Source organism: Penicillium lagena (genome assembly GCF_028827675.1).
Source record: "Penicillium lagena strain IBT 129212 chromosome Unknown utg000001l_segment0_segment0, whole genome shotgun sequence".
In the NCBI taxonomy this organism is placed as follows: Eukaryota; Fungi; Ascomycota; class Eurotiomycetes; order Eurotiales; family Aspergillaceae; genus Penicillium; species Penicillium lagena.
This window is the reverse complement of record NW_026623222.1, coordinates 3,181,297-3,194,640: the sequence shown is the minus strand read 5'-3', so window position 1 is coordinate 3,194,640 and position 13,344 is coordinate 3,181,297. Positions and strand designations below refer to the sequence as shown.

At 55.1% G+C, this 13,344-nt stretch overlaps 5 protein-coding genes across 5 annotated transcripts; 4 read left to right on the top strand and 1 right to left on the bottom strand.

Moving 5' to 3' along the window:
- Nucleotides 1–639: 639 nt before the first annotated feature.
- N7510_001389 (MFS transporter) lies at nucleotides 640–2,586 on the top strand (the record flags this gene model as incomplete). Its single annotated transcript, XM_056973316.1, has 3 exons — nucleotides 640–736; nucleotides 842–1,724; nucleotides 1,785–2,586. The coding sequence occupies 3 exons, from the start codon at nucleotides 640–642 to the stop codon at nucleotides 2,584–2,586; spliced, it is 1,782 nt and encodes a 593-aa protein (XP_056838433.1).
- Nucleotides 2,587–3,068: 482 nt separating this feature from the next.
- Nucleotides 3,069–3,257, bottom strand: N7510_001388 (uncharacterized protein; the record flags this gene model as incomplete). Its single annotated transcript, XM_056973315.1, has 1 exon — nucleotides 3,069–3,257. One exon carries the CDS (start codon nucleotides 3,255–3,257, stop codon nucleotides 3,069–3,071), a length of 189 nt encoding a protein of 62 aa, XP_056838432.1.
- A 600-nt stretch (nucleotides 3,258–3,857) lies between these two features.
- On the top strand, nucleotides 3,858–7,076 carry N7510_001387 (Zn(II)2Cys6 transcription factor; the record flags this gene model as incomplete). The annotated part of the gene is made up of 3 exons (XM_056973314.1): nucleotides 3,858–6,012; nucleotides 6,073–6,125; nucleotides 6,183–7,076. The coding sequence occupies 3 exons, from the start codon at nucleotides 3,858–3,860 to the stop codon at nucleotides 7,074–7,076; spliced, it is 3,102 nt and encodes a 1,033-aa protein (XP_056838431.1).
- A 1,033-nt stretch (nucleotides 7,077–8,109) lies between these two features.
- On the top strand, nucleotides 8,110–11,037 carry N7510_001386 (uncharacterized protein; the record flags this gene model as incomplete). Its single annotated transcript, XM_056973313.1, has 3 exons — nucleotides 8,110–8,206; nucleotides 8,264–9,569; nucleotides 9,624–11,037. 3 exons carry the CDS (start codon nucleotides 8,110–8,112, stop codon nucleotides 11,035–11,037), a joined length of 2,817 nt encoding a protein of 938 aa, XP_056838430.1.
- Nucleotides 11,038–11,652: 615 nt separating this feature from the next.
- On the top strand, nucleotides 11,653–13,178 carry adB (adenylosuccinate synthase ADE12; the record flags this gene model as incomplete). Its single annotated transcript, XM_056973312.1, has 4 exons — nucleotides 11,653–11,692; nucleotides 11,768–11,836; nucleotides 11,926–12,377; nucleotides 12,468–13,178. The coding sequence occupies 4 exons, from the start codon at nucleotides 11,653–11,655 to the stop codon at nucleotides 13,176–13,178; spliced, it is 1,272 nt and encodes a 423-aa protein (XP_056838429.1).
- Nucleotides 13,179–13,344: the final 166 nt, after the last annotated feature.

Here is a 13,344-nt window from a genome sequence, read left to right as displayed (position 1 = left end):
ACAGCTGGAACCAAAATATTCATGGGGTTTTGACGTTTGGGCTCTGTGGCGCTCGATCTCATCGAGCTTGACTCTATAGATGGAACCTATCCACCGTAAAACACCCGGCTGGGATTTTCATATAATAACCTCCCCTTTCCCCTCCGGACCGGTTGGAATGAACTCCCTTTCTTCTTTGTGATCTGCTCATCGCAATTTATTATTAACCTGTGTCTTCCTTTGAACCTCCCACGCCTTTCCCCAAGATTCTTCATAGATCCCTTCCCCATTCTTCCCTCGCCCTTCCTCCAAACCTCCGAGGGGCCGTCTCCTTGATTTGCCTCTAGAAACTTCCGAAGTCATTATTGTGTGAAGACCCTCCCTTGCTGGTGTCTCATTTATCGCCCCGAATAGGGTTCAACCGCAGGGGGAGCAATGCTGAAGCCTTAAACCTCGAAAAAAGAGGCTCCTTGCTCCGATATACCGCCAGCCTCCACACCAATTGCATTCTCTCCCTTCCGAGCCCTGTCCCATTAACCTGGGGAAACTGTCAGAGACAAAAGCACGGCCTTTCGTACTTTTTTTTTCTCTCGTCACACCTCCCTAGAGGACTGTGATTGTTTTGTTTTCTCCCTCTTTTCTTTCTTGTTTTTGCACAAAATGTTCCAACGGCCGTCCTGTTTGCAGGGCCGGAGGCAGCGCAATGGCGCTGGCGAAGACTGGTCTGCATTTCCTGTCCGGCAATTGTTCGTTTTAGGTAAGTCCAGTACTTTTGCAACGCGATCCAAATATGCGAACAATAACCCCGGATTTTGGGGACTTTGCAACAACTATGACCATGTTGACTAACTGTGCTTTCCAGCGCTTTGCCGCATCTGCGAGCCCATCGCGTTCATGTCGATTTTCCCCTACGTCTATCGCATGGTCGAGTCCTTCCATGTTACGGATAACGACGGCAAGATTGCGCTGTATGCCGGCATGATCACCTCGTCCTTCACCTTTGCCGAGTTTTCGGCAGGCATGTTCTGGGGTCGTATGAGTGATCGCATCGGCCGCAAGCCCGTTCTGATTATGGGCCTGGTGGGTACGGCCATCAGCATGGTGGTGTTCGGATTTGCGCCCAACCTGGCAACGGCCATGATTGCGCGCGCGCTGGGTGGACTGCTGAACGGGAACATCGGCGTTCTGCAGACAACCGTGGCAGAGATCGTGACAGTCAAGGAGCACCAGCCGCGAGCTTACTCGATCATGCCTTTTGTGTGGTGCTTGGGCTCCATCATTGGGCCGGCTCTGGGCGGTGTTTTGGCCCAGCCGTGCGAGAACTACCCGTCGTTCTTTGCGCGCAACACGCTGTTCGACCGATTCCCCTTCCTGCTACCCAATCTGGTGTGCATCACCGTGTTGGTGTGTGGCGTTGTGGTCGGCTTCCTGTTTTTGGAAGAAACGCACCCGGAAAAGAAGCACCGTCGTGACCCTGGTCTTGAGCTCGGGCACTGGCTCGTCAGCCAATGCTGTGGCTCGCGGGTCCAACTTCCCGACGATTCCGACGTGAGCGCCGAGGAAACCAAGTATTTCGTGTACGGTGACGTCCCGCCAGACTATGACAGCGCCGAATCAACACCGCGCATGAGCTCTGTGGCGGACCGCCCTGCGGATGCCGATCTGGAAGGGCAGAAGCGCCCTACGCCCAAGGCATTTACCCGACAAGTCATCTTAACCATCGTGGCTTACGGGATTCTTGCATAGTGAGTTGGCCCCAACGCCACTGCAGAGAGAGTAATGCTGACCTGAAACCCTGCCTGCAGCCACAGCGTGTCGTTTGACCAGCTGATGCCGGTCTTCCTGAGCACCCCCAAATCGGATGACAGGGTTGCGCTGCCTCTCAAGTTCACTGGTGGCCTTGGCCTGATGACCAAGACCATTGGTATCATGCTCGCCGTCCAGGGGGTGTACTCGATGATCGCTCAGCTCTGGCTGTTCCCATTCGTGGTCAAGCACTTTGGCACCCTTCGGACGTTCCGCTTCGTGCTGATGGTCTGGCCGCCGCTTTACATGGCCGTGCCCTACCTCATCCTGCTACCAGCCAAGCTGCAAATGCCCGCCGCGTACGTGGCACTGATCAGCAAAATCACCTTCCATGTCATCGCCTTCCCCGCAACCGCCATCATGCTGGCCAACTCTGCTCCGAGTTCGAAGGTGCTGGGCTCCATCAACGGCGCCGCGGCCTCCGTCGCCAGCCTCAGCCGGGCCTTTGGTCCCACGATAACCGGCCTGTTGCACTCCAAAGGTCTCGATAGCGGATATTCCGTGCTCGCCTGGTGGGCATGCGGTCTCGTCTGCGTGATCGGTGCCATTGAGAGCTTCTGGATGGAGGAGCCACCGATGCCGGATCGGTTCAAACAATCTGAAGTCAACGAGTCTGAGATGAAGCAAAACGCCCTCTCCGATTTCACCCCACGAAACTCTACCACTTTGCCGGAGGAGGAGCAACGGCTCCTCTCTCTGCGCTCTAGCATTGATCACGACTTTGACGCCTCGACTCTCGACTTGACTGCCGTGGAGAGGTTCGCTCGGTCCGAAACCGATCTCTCAGCGGCCCGCGTCTAGATCCGCATCTTTCCCCTCCTCGTCCTTCCGTGCAGGACAGGTTCATTTCTGGCGCTGTTGCGTACCATCATCTCAACATGGGATTGATTCTCTTTTTCCATTCTCCCTGACATACCACTTTTTATTTTCTTTTCCTTTTCCTCTTGATGAATGATTTCTTCTCTTCTCGAGACCGGGCTACGGCGCAAATGATATAGATGGATGCATCTGCAAAGGCATGACATTCGGGTCTCTCTTTTTCCCTTTTTTTCTCTCTCATTTTTTTTCCGGAGCATGGACTGGTTATACACTTTGACGATACTCATGTGCATCTGGGAGGCTTTTTGTGATTTCCGCGTTGTTGTTATACACTCAAGCATGTGCTACATGTCTCCGACATTTAAGCACTTCAATTATGGCTATTCATATGCCATCTGAAATTGTACCTGCACATGGGCTCCACCGGTGCGCAGCCACGATGTAGCCTGATATGTAGTCTCGATTTAAGTCGCTCCCCAGACTCTTGTCTCAACTGTGAACCCCAGACTTGGTTGCTTCTCCACCAATGACTGGCCAAGAATCCCGGCCGGGTCCACCCAGCCTGCGATGCCATTCCCGAGGACAAGTGCCCCCTCCAACGATATGGCTAACTGCCGGACAACGGTCATTGATGACTCGACCAGGTCCTTCATGATCGCGGAGGCCTTCCCCTTGCACATCTGCCACGATTCTGGGGAAACCGAATGAACCCGAACATGGTGTGGTGTCTCGTATCCAGGGTTCCCGAGGGCAACTACTCGGTCTGGTTTGCTGACTGGCCATCTACTCCACCAGTGCCCTAGGTCGTAACTACGGTCACCATGTAACCTTCCGAGGTTGACTGCCCTCCGACCTCCCTCCTCTACTCGGACGACCTTTACTTGATCGAACATCTTCCGCTCAACTTCGTCGCGTTTGCCGAAGGACCGTGGCAGATCGCATCAACGCGCATCTCCCGACTCGGCCCATCTCGGAGGATAATCAGCCCCCGAGCGGCACTTGCGCCGCGGAGAGCAGCACAGCGACAAAGTTGGGACCCGCCACGTTCCCGTAACCATTGCGGGCCGTCTCCTTTTCTCGTCTGTGGGATCGCGATACCCGACCGTCTGCGTTGCGCGACCTTCACTAGGATCACTATCTATCATGCCCGCTGATCGGCCCAGCTGTTCCCGACCGCCGTCTCCGCAATAGCGACTCCACCACGAAAGAAGAGATGATCGCAAGTTTGCGGCACTCAACACTCGTTCGTCACCATGCCGAATCCCCCTTCCCCGCCATCTTCGGGGAAGAAGAGACCGCATCCCTCCAGCGAAACCCCTCCAACCCAGTCCGACAATACCGCAAATAACCCCGCCACCGCAACCAATCTCCCCTCCACCTCGCCCGCCCTGTCCACCACGACCTCGTCCTCGACGTCCTCCTCGTTCCGCAATGTCTCGGCCTGCAACCGCTGCCGTCTGCGCAAGAATCGCTGCGACCAGCGTTTGCCCCGGTGCCAGTCCTGCGAGAAGGCAGGGGTGCGCTGTGTCGGCTACGACCCCATCACCAAGCGAGAGATCCCGCGCAGTTATGTCTATTTCCTGGAGACCCGGGTCGCCTATCTCGAGAAGCAGCTGGCTGAGCATAATATCGAATTCAAGAAAGCGGTAGCTTTCGACGAAGAAGAAGCGGTCAAAGTCGAAACCGAAGGCGATTCCCACCATGGTGATGGCCCAGCCGGCGAGGTCTCGGCTGTGGATAAGGCACAAGGGCGAAATCCAAGAATTAAAGAAGAGTCTACCGACCAAAAAGTCGACGGTGATGCGGCCCGTGATGGAGATGGAGACGAAGAGAACTGGCGACTGCACAATCTCGTGTCGAACATCGGCATGGTCTCGGTGCAAGGAACTTCTGATCCTCGATACCTGGGCTCTACATCCGGGATTTCGTTCGCGCGAGTTGTGTTTGCGGCCGTACGGAGCTCGCTCCCAGGCAACATGCCGGACCGCAGCACGATCCGCACGAGTGAACGTCTGCCCCAGGGCACTGCCGGTGCTGCCGGCGTTGGCGGGGGTGGCTCGATGCGGGATTCGTTTTTCGGGCTGCAAACAAGACCGATGATGAAATGCGCTGCCTTCCCAGACCGAGAACTCGCCGAGAGGCTAGTTGATCTGTATTTCGAACACGCGAATCCTCAGATGCCTATTCTCCATCGAGGCGACTTCATGGAGCTCTTGGATCGGTCATATCAGTTAGAAGAGAAGAACCGATCTCCCCGGGCCCTCTATACACTCAATATCGTGTTTGCCATCGGTGCGGGCATCATTTACGACGACAAATCCCAAGGCTCAGATGACGAAAATCGCTCTAGCCGTGACCGGTCATCATCTACATCGAAAAGACCGAGACTTTCAAGCCATCAGTATCAACCAGAGGAATACCACGCATCTGCGATCATTCACCTGGAGTCATTTCTTGGTTCCTCGTCCAGCGAAGGCTTCGGCGGGCTAGAGGAGCTTCAAGCAGTGCTTCTCTTAGCCAGCTTTGCCTTGCTGCGGCCGGTGGCTCCCGGTCTCTGGTACATCGTCGGAGTTGCTACGCGCTTGGCTGTGGACCTCGGACTTCACTACGAGGATGGAGTAGGCATCGATTCGGGTGCGAAAGATGGCAACCAAAACCAGTCGCGCATCGATGCCCGCGAACGAGGCCGACGCGAATGGGTACGTGACCTCCGCCGTCGTCTGTGGTGGTGCGTTTACAGTTTCGACCGTCTTGTTGCGACCTGTGTTGGACGGCCGTTCGGCATCAGCGATCAAGCGATTAGCACCGAGTTCCCGTCCATGATGGACGACAAGTTCATCACCAAAGCTGGCCTCCTAACACCTCCCGATGGCACCCCGACATATAAGCACGTCGCATTCCATTACTTCAAGCTTCGTCTCCTCCAATCCGAAATCCACGATGTCCTCCAATTTCAGCAGGCGCGCGCCGTACGAAGAAGAGCTTCGAGCACCACCGTCATCCTCCCTCATGCCGAACTTACCTCTCCTTTCCTCCAGGGCTTTGACTCCTTCCGCTCCTGGCGCCACGATGTACATCGTCGTCTAGTGGAATGGCTCGAGTCCGCCCCGACACGCTCCGACACTGGCGTGCGATTCTCTATCGAATTGCTTGAGCTAAATTATTGGCAAGCTATTATTCTGCTGTATCAACAGAGTTTGACTGTGCCCGCTGAACTGGCAAGCGAGTTGACTCCGGACGACGTCTCTAGTCCGTCTTTCTCAAATGTGGATGAAGGCGACGAGGAGGATCACGTTTATCTTAACGTGGCTGAGGCTGGTCAAAAGGTGATTCGAATTTATCGTCAACTTCACCGGGTACGCTTGGTCAACTACACTTATCTTGCCACCCACCATATTTTTATGGCTGGTACGAATGATACACCTCCATCTCTTGTTCGTTGTCATGTCACTAACACTATTTATCTAGGTATTTCCTTTTTATATGCGATCTGGCATTCGCCCCTTGTGCGAAGCCGTTTGGTACGTTTCTCGATCATCCTTTAGCTCTTCATCTTGTGCTTATAATTTGTTCCTCAGACACTCGACGAAGTTGATTTCACTGTCCTTGCTGCGACCTCAGTTCTTGGGGACTTGTTCCATAAGTGTCCTCCCGCAGAGGCTTGCCGAGATGCATTTGAGCGCATGAGCAAGGCCACTGTTCAGATGTGCCTGTCCACCACCGGCTTCGGGTCGCAGGTCGACATGAGCCGCATTCAGGCCACGACGCGTTCAGGCGGCTCTTTCCAGTCTGGGCGACTACAGCAACAGTCGATGGAGCAGCGGCCACACCCCGGCCAGGGCCAGGCTCGGCGGAATACGCAGACCCGCGTCACTCGGCCGCCTCCCAAATTCGACATGAACCTAGCGGACTTGTTCAACGACAATACTCCGCTTGCCGACCGGTCTCGACCTGGAGGCCCATCTTTCCCTGTTCGCTCAGAGTTCACGGAGTCATCGGCTCCCGGCTTCGCCGCTGACCGCTCTTCTCGGCAATTCGGTCAGCGCACCCCGTCTATGGAGTACTATCTCAAGTACGAGAACCCAGGGTCTCCACAGGCCCCTCCACAGTTCTTCTATGGGGGTTCGCCTGGTTCTCCTGGTAGTGTAGCCGCCAACCCCGGCCATGGGCCCCACGCCGTCCCACCTACTGAGCCCGACGCGCAGCAAGCAGGCATCAGCCTCGATTTCTTGGACTTTGGGTCCGGGGATGCAGAGAACGCGCCCGGCATGGACCCCGATGTCAATGCGGATTACAGTTTGGCGAACATGCCCTCTCTCGGCCATAACTTGGGCCAGAACGTGGGGATTGATCTGGGTTTCGGTATGGCAGTCGACTTCCAGCATGACTGGAGTGAGAATCCCAACTACGATCTCTTGGAAGGCTATTTCTTTGGCGGTTCGGGAGCAGGCGCTGCTGGTGGCGATGCTTAGATGATGTTCTTTTTTTGGGTTGTTCGTTTTTCCTCCCTCCCTCCTTATTTATTTTCTTGATCTGTGTTTTGTTCATTACTGTCCTTCCTTTATTGCTTTGCGTTTATCGGGCATCGTTCAAGAGGCTCACAGGTGAAAAGGGCTGTTCTGGGTTCTGGGGCAAGGGTCTGTTTCTGATCTGGCTTGGTTTTGAGTGGTTGTCTGCGTTTGGATACCATATACAGAGCTATACATACAATAATCTGTTTTATTAGAGACGTTGCAGTGGTTGTCTGCTATAGACACTGCGGTATACTCCTTATTGGTGCCTAAGGCGGCAACCGACTCTTCCCCAAACAAACATCTGATCATTTTTTCCCTCTCGTTCTCACGCTCTTCCCACAGGACCAACGCACAAACCTTCTTACCTCTTTTGCATGCCTTTGTCCATTCAGTGACGGGTGGGATCTACCGCCTCTTGTTGGTCGCTTTGCCCCTACGCTTGGGCCATTCTGCCTGACCGTAACGCCATCAGCTGCTGCCCGCTCGATCGGCAATCTCTACGATCGTCGCGCGCAGTTGTGCTGTTGTCACTCTTTTTCTAGACTAACAAAACGTGTCATTCTCTGGTTAGGAAGCGTGCGCCCCAGTTTACTGCCATCTCACTGAGCCGCCACCGAACCGATTTGCCCTTGTCCTTGCTGAGTCGGCGCCTGATCAAAGCATTCACCGCTAGCCGCCTGAGCCCTCGTGATACTGTGATTCTCAGAACGAGGCTCTTCCTTGCTTCGAGACGCTTTCTCTCTACGTTACTTGCTGCGAGGCGCACGTTGCCAACCCTCGACTGTCTGTCGCCTTCGCGTCTGTCGCGTCAGTACCGCAGGTACCCCATCGGATTCGGCTTGGATGCGAATGTGGCGTGCCGGATGTCATATTGCTGAGCCAAGTTTCTATGACTTGTTATGGGCGAAATAGTTGATCACCCGCTTAACCATCTATTATGCACTTTGAGAACCAAAGAACTCCATAGAGTCACCGTCGGCACGGTATCAACATGGTGAAAGCGGATGTGCGGAGGGATTACTACGCGGACCTAGGTCTCGCGCCCAGCGCGGAAGCTGAGGACATAAAGAAGCAGTTCAGGAAACTAGGTACGTGTGACCGAGACAGTAGTTAGAAGCCACCGCTGACTTCTTGGGGGTCTGTAGCACTGAAGTACCACCCCGACCGAAACCCGGGCAAAGAAATCGAGTTCAACGCCAAGTTCCAGGCCATCCAGGCAGCCAACGAGATCCTTGGTGACCCTCAACAACGATTGAAATATGACACGGACCGCTTGCGCGCTGGATATGGAAAGTTTTATGGACCGCCCAAGGCAAATACGCCGCGGAAAGCTCAGCCGAGCAGTCGTGCGCCTACCTCTGCTTCGAAATCGCAGAGCCAGAAGCCCCCCAACTCTCGCAAACCACAGCCCCCGCCAAATGAGCGACCGCCAAATGGACCGTCGTTTGGAGCCCAACGATATGCATCGCATGCTCGAGCGGGACCGCAACAATGGCATAAAGCACAGGATGAGGCGCAGACGAGGGCGGATGCTTTCCGGGGATTCCAAGGTATGAGAGGAAACAACAATACGCCAGGCTGGCAACAGTTTGATCCTCGAACTGGACACGCAACTCCCCCATCTGGCGCTGCGCCGAGACAGAATGCACCTTTCGGGCAGCAGGGTCCACGCCCTAAATCTGCATATGAATACTTTAAAGCTCCGCCACCGACAGCGTCGAATTCAACATCACCAAAGAAGAAGCAGGGGTTTGCACCGGGAACTGCAGGAGGGGACGAGCCCATGGCCCGCGGTACCTCTGCCTATACTACTAATCATCGGACGGACCGGCCCTTCAGCTATATCGACCCTGAGCCATCCCGCATGGGGGGATATAGTAGCCGCTACGCCACGACCGGAGGCGAAAAGACTTTCTTTGCGAGCCCTAAGCTTAATCGGTCCGCAACCATGCGCACTCCTTCTGGTTCATATCACCCCAGCTCCTCATCCGGCCAACCGGGACGCCATCACAGTGCCAGCCCCAAGGACCGATCCACACGATCTCGCAACATCTCCATATCATCGAGTTCCAGTGATCTGGACGACGAATCCGACTCCGATTCCGACGAGGTGAACGTTGGCCGCACCGGCACATTCAAACCAAAGGCCGTGCCCAAGAGCCGCCTTCGCCCACACCAGAAATTCGCAGACTTCCATCGTGAGGATGATTCCAGCCCCGGTGAGGACCCCTTCCCCCAATGGACCCCTTCAGACTTTACGCACTCGTACTCCCCGCCTCCGCCGCCGGATTTCTCCCAAACCTGGAGACCACGGAATCCCCCTCGATCCTGGATGTATGATGCACTTGCTGACAGTGACGACGCAAAAGGGCATAATTCGGATAGCGCGGCATTCCCCAAAGGATCATATCGACCGGATCAGTATCCCAAGTTCCAGGGTTCTAGCACTAGGTATGATGTTCGACATTTCCCATCGACCAGACCGTACTAACGTGACCTGTGTAGGACCGATGCGTCTTCCAATACGGCAAACCCTCATTTCGGAGAATTTGGGCGTAACAGCCCAAGCAACCTACATAAGAAGTTCTCCGCCGAGGACTGGAGAGATCATCTGACCCAGTTTACCTTCTTGGGCCAGCAATCTCCAGACAAGGAGGTGTTCGGCCGGCCGACAAGTTCCCAGAACCGACCACGGGCGTCGACTCAAAATGGATCTACCCAGCCAGCGCGGTCGGCTGCATCAGCTAGTGCGAAGCCATTTGTTGATACCTCTCAATACCCGAAAGCCCAGCCAGTGGAGCAGCCACCTACTCCGTTCGCGAAAGCAACCTTTTCTGTGGACCAATGGTCCGAGCAGTTACAGAACCTTTCGTGGAATATGCCCGCGACAGACAAGTCCCGGCCCTCGGCAAACATCCCGCATTCTCGAAGTCCTAAAAGACCCCCACGACCCGGCATCAAAGTCCGAAGCGCGCCACAACAAGCAACCGTGGCAACCGAAGCGGAGGAAGTACAAGAGACGGCCAATGGCAACATTCCTCCCGAGTCCACTCGCGCTGCGCCGGCGGACGTTGAGGCGATGGATCTAGATGACGATCTTTCTCCCCCGCCGCCTTTGTCGTCCATGCCCGAGAAAGGGCCCGCTGGAGAACCTCGAACCGCAAGCTATCCCGACTTGACCTCACAGGCTTCTAAGGATGCACCCACGCCGACCAAAAAGCCTCGATCACAGTCTCGGACAGAGGGCAATACCTCGAGCGCAGAGAGTCGCGCACCGCTCTTCGATCTTGATAATCTGCGGAACACAGCCCCGTTCAGCAGCGCAAACGGCGGCATTGAGAATCTACAAGAGATGGGCGACACACTTCCCTTCCAATCTCGGGCGAAGCAGCCGACAACAACGAAGCGTGACATCCGGCCTCGAGAGTTGAACTGTCCAAACCCACCCAAACGGCCGCGCGCACCGGAGCCGGCCCCTGCTCGTGCCGGATCGCAGCAACTCGCTCTTCCTCGCGAGCAGTGGTCCCGCTACGTGGCGGAGATGACGACGTATATGCGCGAGTGGAACCAATTTAACCGCCGCATGCTTCTCCATTTCAATGCCCGCCAGGAGGCCGTTGAGACCGGGCTCGCACCGCGCTGGATCAGCGCCGTTGGCGACAGTGCCCGCTTGAATCTGAACGGCGCCGATGGCGACGATCCCCAGAGCGGAATCATCGAAGACCCCGACAGAAACGAGGGCGAGGAGACGCTCGTCCCCGGCAGTGGCAAGGGCGGATTCAGCGCGTATCTGCGCGGAATCGAGGAGGATATCCAGGTGCGCAAGCACTGGGAGGTGGCGTGTGAGATGCACCGCGAGTGTATCCTGGATCTGGGCCGTCTGCGAGAGTGGATCCGCAATGGAGGGAAGGTGATGTGAGGATAGGACGGACATTGGCGTTTGCTGCATCTTGCCTAGCATTTCTCTTTTTAGAGTGTTTTGTTTCTGGGGCGTTGGTGGGGCCCTCTCTCCGCTTCATTTGTAATTTTTTTTTGGATTTTATGTTAGATGAAATACCCTGAATCTGAGCCATCTCTATTTCTTCAATGCCATGCCCTAACCCTCTTTGTCTCAGGTATTCAGGCATCAAGGCACTTAGGCACTCAGGCATGATCATTATCTGCCCCGCCAATACGCAAAATGACCGATTAAAATACATTAAAATACCTTTAAACACAGTATAGCGTGAGTCACGCCATCTATTTCGTTGCAAGATAAATTGTTGCCCTTCCTTCTCTTCTTCTTCTGCTTCTTTTTTTCGTCTACTTGTATGTGAGATACTTCCCATTGCCCTATTGTGGTGCAATTGGCCCATGGAAGAAAAATCCCTGACTGACTGACGCACGCATCCAGAGCCCCGCCGCCGGTCATCGGACTCGCCTTCTCTCTTCCGCAAACTTCGCCAAGTCGCAACTCGCGCAAGTCAATTGATCGCAATACGCCTCTCCGTTTGGTTTTTGGAGCCTCCCGGTTTACTTTTCTGTCTGCGTCATCATGGTTACCATCGTGCTGGGCAGTCAATGGGGGGATGAAGGTGCGCAGAGCCGTCTCCGGCGAACGCCGCCGCCGATGAGAAACAGGAACGGACGAGACTAACAGCGACAATTAGGCAAGGGGAAGATCACGGATATGCTGTCGCAGCAGGCGACGCTCTGCTGCCGCGCCGCAGGTGGTCACAGTACGTTTCTTTTTTGTCTTTCATTTTATCCAACCAGACCGGACACAGTCGACTAACCAACGCCGCGAATTTTCGCTCTGCCAAAATAGACGCCGGCCACACAATCGTCCACAAGTCTGTAACCTACGACTTCCACATCTTGCCCTCAGGCCTGGTTTCGCCCTCATGCGTGAACCTAATCGGCGCCGGCACGGTCTTCCACGTGCCCAGCTTCTTCAAGGAGCTGGCCTCCCTCGAAGAAAAGGGCCTGACCACCGCCAGCCAGCGCATTTTCGTCGCGGACCGTGCCCACGTCTGCTTCGACCTGCATTCTGTCGTCGATGGTCTGGAGGAGGCTGGTCTCGGCGGCCGCAAGGTCGGCACTACTGGGAAGGGTATTGGGCCCTGCTACAGCGATAAGGCGGCGCGGAGGGGTGTGCGCGTCGGCGAGATTCTGGATGAGGAGGTCTTTGAAAGGAAACTCCGTGCGCTGGAGAAGTCGTACCGCTTGCGATTTGGGGATTTGGCGTATGATGTTGAAGAAGAGATTGCGCGGTTTAAGGTATTTTACCTTTTTTTTTTTTTCCCTTTCTTTCTTTTGCTTTTGCAATTGCATACGCGGTAAATGACAGCAATTGACAATGATCTACAGGAATACCGCGCGCGCCTGAAACCCTTCGTCGTCGACCAACTCGAGTTCCTCCAGAAACACGAGTCCTCGCCCAACACCTTAGTGGAGGGTGCCAACGCACTCATGCTGGACCTAGACCACGGTACATACCCATTCGTGACATCGTCATCAACAGGCCTAGGCGGCGCCGTGCAAGCGCTAGCCCTGAACCCAATGAGCATCAAGTCCGTGATCGGAGTGGTGAAGGCGTATACGACGCGCGTGGGATCGGGCCCGTTCCCGAGCGAGCAGCTCAACGCAGACGGCGATAAGCTGCAGAGCGTGGGGCGGGAGTTTGGCGTGACGACCGGCCGTCGTCGGCGCTGTGGATGGCTCGATCTCGTGCTGTGTCGCTACTCGCATGCTATCAACCACTACACTGCGCTTAACCTGACCAAGCTTGATGTGCTGGATGACTTTGAAGAGATCAAGGTCGGTGTTGCGTATATTCTCCCTGATGGGAAGAGGACGACTGGGACTTTCCCGGCCGATGCGTCGGTCGTTGAGAAGATCCAGGTCGAGTATGTTACTCTGCCCGGCTGGAAGTGCAGCACTATGGGTGCTACCCGCTACGAGGACCTCCCTCCCAATGCCCGTGCCTACATTGAGTTCATTGAGCGTGAGCTCGGCGGCGTCCCTGTCAAGTGGATTGGCACTGGTCCTGCGAGGGAACACATGATTGCCCGTGATTAGATACAGGGTTTGTGGTTCCGAGTGATTGATTATGTCTTTCCCCCCCTTTTATGAGTTGAGTTGAGAGTTCTGGTCTTTCTAATCTGCAGTATTTTTGAGGGACATGTTTTCTTTTCTTCTTGTTTTCTGCCACTAAAGGTATATATCCCATCAAAAAATGGACACG